Here is a 12,730-nt window from a genome sequence, read left to right on the forward strand (position 1 = left end):
ATTGAATGTAATGAGTTATCTAGCCCTGATTGCTTCCCCGCTCAGTCCTACAAAGTGTCTGATCCATTCTGAAACCAAGAGATCCCTATTGTACAGTAACAGTAGCCATTTTGACTGTGGCAATTATGTGACATCACTGGACATCTCTACTCCACTTTCTCCATTGTTAAAAGGTTCATTGTATGATATTGGGAGGAGGAAGTTTAAAACAAATACACGCTAGTTTGAGGCCAGTGATACTTTAATTATTGACACGAATAGATAAATTTTGTACAGTGACTCAAGACACATTAAAACGTGTTTATATCTAGAAACCATACCTTGAAAATTTAAGTGATATGTATAAATCTGTGTACAAGGCAAATAAATAAAATAAACTGTAAGAGGTTGCATGCATACTTTACTTCCTCTGCACACGCATCAAAAATATGTCCTCTGTGTAATACTCTTGCATGTGATAAGAGAGCCTCCTTTAAGGCAATGCAACACCAGAGATAGTTTGAGTATAAAATCTGACCAGAACCACACTTAGTTTTTATCCAATGAAAATAAAGTATTGACGTTTACTATATGTGTTTTTTCTTTAGAGAAATAGGAAAAATAGACCAGCAAGCTGTTCCTCAAGCTAATCATGTGGATGGCTGCAAAGATTGTACAAAGTTAGATTCTACTGATACAAAAGGAATTTACAGAAAATCACCTGAAAGCTCTGCATATGATAAGCATGATGAGCTGAGAAAAGGAAGCGAAGACGAGCGTTATGCTTTTAGGAAGAACACTGTGGAATCAAAAAGGGAGAAATCTAAACATCTATTGGAGGTTGGTGCATTGAATCCAGAGGCAAGTGTGTCTCGGTCCCAAGCAGCTCAGCCTGTCGAGAAAAATGGAACACTTTCCAATTCATTAAATACAAGTACTGGCCCAGTAGAGCAGAATGGCATCAGTTTATATAAACGAGTTGCTCCCAGACCAACGCAAAATAAGCAGACACAGAGGAAAAACAACATGGCTCACATAGAGCACTGGGTAAAAGTCCAAAAAGGAGACACAAAAAGGTTAGTAATAAGCTACAGATGTCTGATTGTACATATTGGGTCTCCTCTCCTCCCCCACCCCCAAATCTGTTTATAGTTCTAATAATACATGAACTCCTATCTGTTTTCTCAGAAGGATCCTAAGATAACTCATGGAAAGTTAATGTAAGGAAAGTTTCTCAGACTCTCCTCTCCCTTGCAGCCACCTGTGCTCCTGAAAAACCTCTCTGCCTTCTTGGAAAGTGGGGAGGGGTGCTGGAGCTGCTGCAGGAAGAGGTGAATCATCAAATTTCCACAGCAGTCCACAGTGCCCCATTCCACATTTTTCTGGAGAACTCCTTGACCTTCCAGAGAATTCTGTTTGGGGGGGGGCACGGGGGGGCTAAGGGAGTGAGATGGCTCAGGAAACATTCTTTTTGAGACCTTCCTTAAAGTAACATTATTTTAGGATTAAGCCAGTATAAAGTTTCTGTGGTTCATCACATGTCTAATTATATCTCTTCAGATACCAGAAGTAGGCTGGTCAGGAGTCTCCTTGACAATTGTTTTCATTCAATTTGTTGTTGTTGTTACTGTTATTGTAGAAGGATTTCTATTTCAGCTTCATTGCTTCTTTCTACTGTGTCACCTCTCAAATCTTAAGAAAGGGCCAGCTTCAGTAGGGAGGTGTGTAGTGGTACCAAGGTGTATTCCATTATTTCTAAGCATGCATATCCAACTGAAACCATTTAGCAATGTTGCCTGGGATTTAGTTTCAGTACGAGCAAATTTGTAATGAAATGCAAGAACACACATCTATTTAAATGCCAAACCAGTAAAGAGGCAGGAGTAAATTCCTGTGGATTCTTTGTAGCCCAGACAAGAGAGAAGGTATTGAACTACTCACAGAAAACTCAAATCTCCAGGAGGTTTCTCAGCATGTACCCTTAGAATCATAGAATAGCAGAGTTGGAAGGGGCTTACAAGGCAATTGAGTCCAACCCCCTGCTCTATGCAGGAATCCACCCTAAAGCATCCCTGACAGATGCTTGTCCAGCTGCCTCTTGAATGCCTCTAGTGTGGAAGAGCTCACAACCTCCCTAGGTAACCGATTCCATTGTCGTACTGCTCTAACAGTCAGGAAGTTTTTCCTGATGTCCAGCTGGAATCTGGCTTCCTTTAACTTGGGCCTGTTATTCCGTGTCCTGCACTCTGGGAGGATCGAGTAGAGATCCTAGTCCTCCTCTGTGTGACAACCTTTCAAGTATTTGAAGAGTGCTATCATGTCTCCCCTCAATCTTCTCTTCTCCAGGCTAAACATGCCCAGTTCTTTCAGTCTCTCTTCATAGGACTGTTTCCAGACCCCTGATCATCCTGGTTGCCCTCTTCTGAACATGCTCCAGCTTGTCTGCATCCTTCTTGAATTGTGGAGCCCAGAATTGGATGCAATACTCTAGATGTGGCCTAACCAGGGCTGAATAGAGAGGAACCAGTACCTCACGTGATTTGGAAGCTATACTTCTATTAATGCAGCCCAAAATAGCATTTGCCTTTCTTGCAGCCATATCACATTTGCCTTTCTTGCAGCCATATCACACTGTTGGCTCATATTCAGCATGTGATCTACAATTCCAAGATCCTTCTCATTTGTAGTATTGCTGAGCCAAGTATCTTGTAACTGTGCATTTGGTTTCTATTTCCTAGATGTAGAACTTGGCATTTATCCCTATTAAATTTCATTCTGTTGTTTTCAACCCAGCACTCCAGCCTATCAAGATCACTTTGAAGTTTGTTTCTGTCTTCCAGGGTATTAGCTATTCCACCCAATTTTGTGTCATCTGCAAATTTGATAAGCGTTCCCTGCACCTACTCATCCATATCATTAATAAAAATGTTGAAGAGCACTGGGCCCAGGACTGAGCCCTGCAGTACCCCACTCATTGCCTCTCCCCAGTTTGAGAAGGTTCCATTGATAAGTACTCTTTGAGTCCAATTCTGTAGCCAACTGTGAATCCACCTAATAGTTGTTCCATTTAGCCCACTTTTAGCTAGTTTGTTAATCAGAATGTCATGTGGTACTTTGTCAAAAGCTTTACTGAAGTCAAGATATATGACGTCCACAGCATTCCCACAGTCCACAAGGGAGGCTACCCTATCAAAAATTGAGATCAAATTAGACTGACAGGATTTGTTCCTGACAAATCCATGTTGGCTTCTAGTAATCACTGCATTGATTTCAAGGTGTTTACAGATTGACTTCTTTATAATCTGCTCCAGAATTTTCCCAGGGATGGATGTCAGACTGACTGGTCTGTAGTTCCCAGGTTCCTCCTTTTTGAAGATAGGGACAACGTTAGCCCTCCTCCAGTCGTCCGCTGCCTCACCCGTCTTCCATGATTTTGCAAAGATAATAGACAAAGGTTCTGAGAGTTCTTCTGCTAGCTCCTTCATTACTCTAGGATACAGTTCATCGGGCCCTGGAGATTTGAACTCATTCAAGGAAATTAGGTGTTCTTTGACCATTTGTTTATCAATCTCAAATTGCAATCCTGCCCCCACAACTTCTGCTTCACTTTTTCCAGGGGAGTCATAGACCCGCTTTTGGGAGAAGACTGAGGCAAAGTAGGAATTGAGCACTTCAGCCTTTTCTTTGTCATCTGTTATCAATTTGCCATCCTCATTAAGCAGTTGAACTACCATTTCTTTCCTCTGTCTTTTACTATTCACGTAACTGAAGAAAGCCTTTTTATTGCTTTTAACATCCCTCGCTAATCTCAGCTTTAGCCTTCCTGACGCCATTTCGGCACTTCTGTGCCACCTGTCTGTACTCTTCTTTTGTAGCCTTGCCTTCCTTCCACTTCCTATATGTATCCTTTTTTATTTTCAGGTCGTCTCTAAGCTTTTTGGTTTCCTCTGTAGTCTTCTATCTTTTCTCCTTGTTGGAATTGTTTTTAATTGTGCCTTTAAAATTTTCTTTTTTAAATACTCCCATCGATCCTACACTCCTTTTCTCATTAGGCTCACTTGCCATGGGACCTTACTTATCATAGTTCTGAGTTTATTAAAATCAGCTTTCTTAAAATCCAGAGTACGTGTATGGCTACACTCCGCTTTAAAGATAGGCCTACTCAGAAAATTGATCTTGAGAAACCAGAGATAGAAGTAGAAGTTGATAATCGCAGGTCCTCATCTGGTAATGATGAGACCCACACAAAAAATATAAGTGGGGGGGGGAACATGAAAAGAAGACAATTGGCTTTTAAGATAGATTGGATTAGATTAAGCATAATGCTGTTCTCATATTTTGGATCACTCCCCATTACATAATGCTGCCAACTGATTTTGTTCTGATTCTATCAGGTACTTGCTGTGGTCAAGATAATTAGGTCTCATTGCTTATCCTTCATCTTTAGATGACACAAAACATATAATGTAAGGGAGTTTTCTTGGCAAAAATCAAGCTTCATTTTTTAAAATATTTTGCCTGCTTAGAATTTCATATAGTATAATAATTCATCTACATGGTTTATTTTCCGCTTTCTTGGCTGCAAAATGCTGTACCTATCTCAGGAAAGTTTTCTTTCCTGCTTTTCCACTACATAATCTCTAGGTGGCACTGTGGTGTAGCAGAATAATGCAAATACTTTCACATTTACAAATAAATACCGAGTTTTCTCTGCTCTAAAATAACTTGCTGAAAGTGCTCTTTAGATGTAGAAGTGAAACTGGAGTTTCATGACATCATTAAGAACCCATGAAAAAAAACATGAATAGGAAATTATGAGTGCACCATGCCCCATCTAGAAAACCTCTGCTTTAAAGAGAACCTAGGCTGCAAGGAGTCTACACAAACTGATTTCTGCATGGGATATTAGGAACTTGCCCCATGGGGAGGCAACCTAGTGCCCTCCAGATGTTTTGAACAGCTCCAGTAAGTTCCTGCCAACATGGCCCATGGTCAGAGATTACATGACTTGTAGTCCAAAACATCTGGAAGGCACCAGGTTGCCTATTTCTTACATGAAGCAAAACTAAAGTTTTCCTCCCACCAACTCTGAGGGAAAGACAACACTAAGGAGTGTGGATGTCTAAATGGTTACTCTGGATCCTGGACAATATCTGCTTTAATGTGTGATGCATGGTTTGGTTGAAAATTCATATTTTAAAAGTGGATGAAGGCAGTGCCAATGGTGCAGAAAAAGAAGCATTGAAATATTTATTTAGTCTTCATATCCAGTTTAGCAGTACAACAGAATTCTTAATATTGCTTGAAAATCAACAGATTTTTTTTAAGGGGGGGCATCATTGGTGCTGCTCTTTTCCCTCTTTATGATTTGGTGTTGCTCTCTGAACAGTTTAAAATGTACATAGCTTTCTTGTATAAAGCGCTATATGCAAAAGAAATCAAAATCCTCATTTCCTCTTATCTTGGTTTATTATCTGATTTGTAAAATCATGTCTTGGGAAAAGGGAAGTGTATGCAGAATTACATGTAAGTTATTACATGTGTGAAATATATCTGGTGCTAGTATTGTCTTTAAAAATAAAAGACTATTCTAGTAGCAGACACATAAATGGAAATTAAATAGATTGGATTCAAATAAATGTGAGCAGAAGGAAAATAGTTGATAATGTTGTCATGGAAATGCTTGTGCAAGAGGTTGTGCAAGAATACACAGTACAGTAATAGGTAGTTTTTGTAGTATGTTTCTTCTTGTTTGACCCCTTGTGCAAGTGGAAAAACAGTTTTAAGATGGAGATTCACTTTTCTCATGTCTAGTGTGGGGTGTAAAACAATCCTTCAATGACAACTCTGTTTGTGATAGAACACCTTTGGATCCAACTGAATCTGAATGGTTATTCCCAATTTAACACACCCACTGTGGAGAATGTCTTCTTCTAATATCTTCTTTTGCAAAATTGGAACTGCTTCATTGGCCATCATATTTAGGGGGAGATGATGATTCCCCCTGTTATACTGGCTGGGACATTAGGCAGGGGAAGGGAGTGCCTTGTGGTCCACTTGAAATGTACCCAGAATATATGCTGCAGGACTTGTTTGTCTCACCCTAACTATTTTTTTTCCCATCAAGACTTTGATCTCACAATTTCAGAGCCTATTAAAAGAGGATAGCAGGTGACAGCCCATCATTTTTATTTCCTCCATCCATTTTGGCTCTGAGCCATAACTCGCAGTTTTTACATCTTAGCTAGATCCCTACTTAATTAGTTGAGAAACTGTTTTCTGGGACATTCACTGTGGCAATCAGAATGTTTGTCCCATCATACCTGTGCTCTCATGCAGGTTGACTTTGGGCAACAGCTCATGCTGCTCACCCCTAGTTACGCTGTTGAGATCAGTCCAAGTGTTACAATCCTTGCTTGTTTTCTTCCAGGCAAAGGGGGAGAACATTTCTTTGAATATTAACTTGGCAGAAAGCCCAGCAGTCACTTGACGCATTAAATCAATAGCTTCTTAATTGTGCAAAAGATGAGACTGCTTATGTGACATGATGACTTCCTGTTAAATCGGTTGGCCAAGTTTTGAGCCCTTTTGTCTTGAACCAGAATTAATCATCTTGTCATGAAGCCAGGTGGTGAAATGATATGCTTTCACTTGGGGTATAACCTTAAATGAATCTCCTTGGTTTTGCTGAAGATAGCCTTTTATCAGTAACTCTCTAAGCACAGGGATGTTCTAAACAAATGATCGTGGTTAAAAAAACAGCCTATCTCTGCCTGCTCAACGCATGTATGTTTACGGAACATATGTATTGTGAAGTGCCCCCCCCCAATTCAGTTGTTAAGGTGATTAATTTCTTTAGGATAAAAGAATCACATTTGTTTCATGGTCTACTTCACCACCTAGTGGCCAACTTGTTGCCAAGAAGAGTATAGACAAAAGTGTGCTGTTGGCATCTGAGGCATGAGACAGGTAGCAATTTTTGAGAGAGCTGAGTGACTTCAAATAACTATTATTATTATTATTATTTATTTATTTATTTATTTATTTATATAGCACCATCAATTGCTTCCTGTGATGAGAACACACTTTTTTCTCCTTTGGTCCCACTGTTGTCTCTGGTCAACAGCTTTTGAGGGGTTTTGAACAATACAAAAAACAGCAAAACCTGTTAACTAGTGGCAAAGACAGTATATATACATTTTGATAGGGCACACTCTTTCAAACCACCGTTAACTCTGTGAAAAAAAACCCTATTAACTTTCTCCAACCTTAAAAGACAGACTTTTGTAGTCAGCAGCGTGCTACAATTACTTATTTGCATCTATGAAACCAATTCTAAAATTGCATTTTGTGAAGTCTTGACGTAATAATAGCTGCATGCTTTTTGAATCTCTAATGAAACTATTTTCTCACACAGTCTTGCATCTGATCAGACTCTTATTCGCCAAGCACCCAGCCATTCTGTATCCTTTCCTGAAAATTATCATACATTGCCAAAGAATACCAGGCAGCCTTCAGGAAGTTCACCTCCCCTAAATCGCAATTTGCCAAGTGACTATAAATATGCTCAAGATCGGGTTAGCCACTTGAAGATGTCCCATGATGAAAGAAGAGCTAATAAAGATGGTACTGTATGGCAGCTATATGAGTGGCAACAAAGACAGCAGTTTAAACATGGCAGCCCAACAGCACCTATTTATATTGGTTCTCCAGACTTTACAGACCGTGGTAAGGGAAGAAGTTCACTAGATGTTCCGCGTTCAGTTTCTGTTCCCCCATCTCCTTCTGATATACCTCCACCGGGACCACCTAAAATCTTTCCACCCCGAAGACCACACACTCCTTCAGAAAGAGTTACTGTCAAACCATCTGACAAGAGACAGATGATAGACATTCCTTTTGCTGGATCCCCAAGGAAGATTCGAAACCAAACTATAAAGGTTAGTACATTGTATTGATGTATTTTTCTGGTTTACTAATAGCCAGTTATTATTAATGAAATTATACTACAAAGTTTCTAAGTGTTAAACTGCAGATTATCAGATAATTGTTTACTGTCAATATTTTTACATCATTCATTTACCGTTGTATTTCAAGTTCAAGTGATCTGCTCTTGGCACCTGGCCAGTTGCAGGTTTAGCAAAATTTGTTTATGTGGCATGTTGGCCATAATATGTCTTCATTGCCCATTAGTGTGTGACAAGGTGAACTGAATGAGATGTAAATTCTGTTGCTTATAGGAAAACTGCGTAACATCACATGACTATAAGCATGCTAACAGTACACTTTTCATCTCTGAAACTGAGTCAGGGATGCTCTAGCAAATGTATCGGGGTGGATCCAGACTAAGTTCATTGCACTTAGCTCCCATTGTTTTCATTGGGACTTAAATTAATCATGAGCAACTTTTCTCATTGATTTCAATGGGACCTAAGTGCAACTAAATTAGTTTGGATTCAGCCCATTAAGTTAAAGGCTGCTTTTCTATGCAAATAAACAAATTGGGGAAATAACCTTTCTAGGTCAAGCGTTGTAAATTTGGCATACTAAGTCAAAGATAATAATAATAATATTTTATGATGATGATGATGATGATTTCTTACCCGCCTCTCCGTTTGGATTGAGGCAGGGTACAACAACAAGTATAAAATACATAAAACTGAATTAAAAACATAGTATACATTATTAAAACATCCTAAAATTCTTCTGGATAGGCTTGCTGGAATAGATCAGTCTTTATAGCTTTCTTAAATGCTAAAAGACTGTTAAGTTGATGAGTCTCGTCCGGCAGGCCTATCCAGTGGAATTTTAGGATATTAGTTAGGTAGCTTTACAACATTGTAGGCAGGGACAACATTTTTTCACATAAGTCATTACTTATGAAGTAGGCTTATCTCTAAGCAAACAAGGGCATTTCTTTTTCATCTGCACTGCTCAGAAATGAACTACCAGTGCTTGCCTCTAGAAAGTACTCAATCCTTAGTTGTTTGTAAAGAGACAAAAAGAGATGAGCAGAGACGCATTGGCTACAATACACAGAAGTTCCTGATTGTTATGCATTAAATGTCACATACCATGAAGCATTTATGTAATTAGTAAAAATATCAAGTCATATCTATATAATTATACAAAGTATATTCTCCTATATAGTGTAAATGCTGTATTCATTGTAAATTAACTTGTTTACTTGATTAGATGATTAGTACATGTCATTGTCTAGGAAATATATGAAGTCCTAATAGGAAGCAATTTGATTTAAATCAGTCCATTCTGGTGCAATGGCCGGCAGGCAATTGTAAGTTTGAGGTGTTTAAGAAGAGAAAAATATATGTTTTTACTTGAAATTCTTTAATGCTGCTTTTCAATTTATACAGAACTCAGCACACATCGATAGACGCTCCATGCCTACGATGGGATATATGACCCATACTGTAAGTGCTCCAAGTTTGCATGGGAAATCAGTAAGTATAAGCATTTACAGTTTCCTTCCCCTTCTGTGTACGAGCTGATTGTATTAGAACTGCTAAGGATGTCTAAGTCCAAAACGATCTTTATTGATTTTTCATGCCTTGTTAATGGAATCACGTAACTTGAACTTCCTGGCTGTCGATGTGGCCTATGTTCCACTACTAGTGAAGTCATTATAAGCAGAATTGTTTACTGTAGTCAGGAGAGGAGTTTCCCCTACTTTGGTTTCTGTGTTCTGACTTTACAGTGCAATATTCCAGCCAAAATATATATATATATGAAATAGTTGCTTAATTGTGTCAAATATACATTTTCTGGACGCCATAGGTGAAGAATTATAGTTACAGTGACTCTCCCTGAAAACTGCTAATTTCCTCTTTACAATGTGTCCAAATACCTACAGCCTGAAGAGCTAACATTGCTTCTCATTCGATTAAGGAGACATCAGGCTAAGTTGGCTAGTATTCGAAATTACACAATCGCCCAATTACTACAGCACTTGCCAACTAATTCCACTTATCAGGTCAGCTGCTAATTAGCTCATATGTGCTGTATATGACATTCTGTGACTCTGCAAGTGCTTCACTGGTGCCATGCTTGAGTCTGTGCTTTCTTGCCCATTCTTCAATATGTTCAAGTCCCTGGATCATTCATGATTTTACTTTGCTCTGGCATGTGCTGGAGATTATAAGCATTTATAACTTGCAGGGTGCTGTTGCATATGAATAATTGCTTCTCAGGTATTGTTTTGCTTTGATATTTTGTGTGTGAATATTGCCTTTAAAGAAAATCTGTTCAAAAAAGAAAGCTTACTAGTTTGCCAATGTGTTAATTTTGGCTGAAAAAAGTCTTTCCAATCGTTCATGATGGAAATGACTTAGTTTACCACATCTGCTTGCATTTTCTCTTTCAAATTGAGATATTGACTCAGTTCGGGACAACACGTTTCTCACAGTGGTTTTAGAACTCCACCGTGGAGTTTTTACACAACCATTAAGAAATGTGTTGTCTGGCAGGAAAAGTCCACACAACGGTGGGTTTTTTTTGGGAAAACACTACACGCAGAATATCCATGCTGTGCAGAGGAGAGTTCCTGCATAACTGTTGTGTGACAGGCTCCATGGTGTTTTCCGTTGCGTTGAATTGACTTTTCCCACTGGCTACAGAGTTCCCTGGCAAGAGTGGCGAAAGGAGTGAGTGCCTCTCTAGGAGAGCTGCCAGGATTGTTTTTAAGCAGCAATGGCTGATGGGATACCATCAGGAGGACTAGGGGAGGAGAGAGGGCAGAGGAACTGACACTCAAATGCCACGTTGACTTTTACTCAACTCCACAGTAGCCCACACTCACACAACAGTAGAGTTAGAACATGTTGTGTGGGGAGTGCCCCTTAAAAACTCAACCATTGAGTGTAGTTTTTACACTGCGCTGACTAACGTGTTGTCGGAACTGAGCCATAATGAGAGACCAGGCCAATGTTACGTCAGCATTGTGTCATTTTCTCATTACCTCAGCATTGTGTCATAGTCTACATTAGTTTATCCTAATCAATTATATTTTTGCATCATAGACCATAACAATCAAAGGTAGAATGTAACAGTAATGCTACTTTGCCTAGATTGCTATTTATCAGTGTAGGCAAGGGTCTTTAATTTGCAGTTTAGAATAAAATAGGTTGCATTAAAATGATCTGTCTCATAGAGCAGAAAATGGTAACCATCTCTGAAAATTGTTTCATAATAGCTGAACAAATTAATAGTCAAAACTAAAATTTTAGAATGTTTTGTCCACCAGTTACACAGATTAGTTACAGATTCACCCACTTAAAATAATCTTAGATTTATATATGATAAGAAATAAATGATATAATAATACAGAACATGTTTGTAGTATGATCATGAGTAGGTTAGAATGCGGGGTTCTTGAGCCTTCAGATTGGGCCAGGTCTCACCCACTGTAATGAATAAAAATTCTTAATTGATAAATAATTCCACACATATTGAATATTAAATTAATAAATGAATTTTAGAAGTTTTTGTTAATATTTTATTGAGTTTTATTTTTGATTTACATCAACACAACAATCACAGTCATCACAACAAAAAAGCAAACTAAAGTGAAGCACAAAGACTGGGAGAGGAAGAGGTGTGAGTCAGTGTTCATGGGTTTTACTCATTTCCTAAGTTTAAATTTATGGAGATATCCTTTGTTGGCACCAGTTATACCTTGCTATGAAGTTCATATGCAGGGGCAAAATGAATTCCCATTGTGCACCTTCTGTAAACCAGAAGGAAGCACAAAGAGCAGCATTATTTATTGTTCATGCAATGACAAGATCATGAACTAGGTAGGGTCTTTCATGAAAGCAAGCTGTCAATTTTAACGTGATCAGGTGGCTTAGAATCATTACTTGCTTTCATGTGAAAAAGCCTTCTTGAATAAAGGCATATTTTAAATTATTAGTGAAATTTGGCTGAAAATGTTGCAAAAACGTTTCGGGGAAGTTTTAACATGATGAGTTTAATAAAGATGCCACCCAAACTTTCCCATTAGTGTGCCTTTGTTTAAAATAATTTTAAATATATAGTTGGTCTTTCTAACCTTGCATGTTAGCTTACTCTATGGAAAGGAAATTAATCTGCTTTCTTCATGTTGGAAGGTGCTGTGCTGCTATTGATGCACTTCGTTCATTTCCCATTCAATCATATACCTTAAGTGTGGTGATGCTAAGAACATCCTGTCTTTCTTTGTTGGCTAGTTTATCATTTTATATGGTTTTCCAGAAATTTCCAGAAGTACTTGCAAGATAGTTACAGAGTCTAATAATGCAGTATATTTTGTTTTATTATCCTTATGTACTTCTTTTTGTAGGCTGACGATACATACATCCAACTGAAAAAAGATCTTGAATATCTAGATCTGAAGGTAAAATATGACTATATAAAAATGCCATTCTAGTAATTTGCCCTTTTTTGTCTTCTCTATATGTACTTCCTTTCTACATTCAGTTATAATGCTGGCTTATCAATCATCTCAAATTCTGATTTCTTTTTTCTGTAACTAGAATAAATTCTAAATATAAAATCTACAGGATATGTAGTATAAACTGAAAACAAAACTCAGCCTATTTCTTTCAGCGGGATTCAGGGAGCCCCTTGCACTACCTGGAAGGCACTTCTACCCATTCTGGGCGTGATTCGCAGGGAACTCTCTTCTTTCTGTCAGTTCCCCCTTCCAGCCGTACCCCCTTCAAGCCACTTCTTACACCTTTCTAGTGGTTTCCCC

General features: G+C 38.5%; 1 protein-coding gene across 3 annotated transcripts in view; it reads left to right on the forward strand.

Moving 5' to 3' along the window:
* PLEKHA7 (pleckstrin homology domain containing A7) overlaps positions 1-12,730 on the forward strand; it is a 188,556-nt gene that overhangs the window by 141,667 nt on the left and 34,159 nt on the right. For 2 of the 3 annotated variants that reach the window (XM_063117220.1, XM_063117221.1), the window contains exons 10-13: positions 588-1,055; positions 7,397-7,919; positions 9,354-9,440; positions 12,317-12,370. In XM_063117220.1, coding sequence (XP_062973290.1) covers positions 588-1,055; positions 7,397-7,919; positions 9,354-9,440; positions 12,317-12,370 — 1,132 coding nt within the window. Of the gene's footprint in view, positions 1-587; positions 1,056-7,396; positions 7,920-9,353; positions 9,441-9,850; positions 9,971-12,316; positions 12,371-12,730 lie in introns of all 3 variants that reach the window. The other variant, XM_063117219.1, reaches the window with a different exon arrangement.

Source organism: Elgaria multicarinata, chromosome 2 (assembly GCF_023053635.1).
Source record: "Elgaria multicarinata webbii isolate HBS135686 ecotype San Diego chromosome 2, rElgMul1.1.pri, whole genome shotgun sequence".
Taxonomy (NCBI): domain Eukaryota; kingdom Metazoa; phylum Chordata; class Lepidosauria; order Squamata; family Anguidae; genus Elgaria; species Elgaria multicarinata.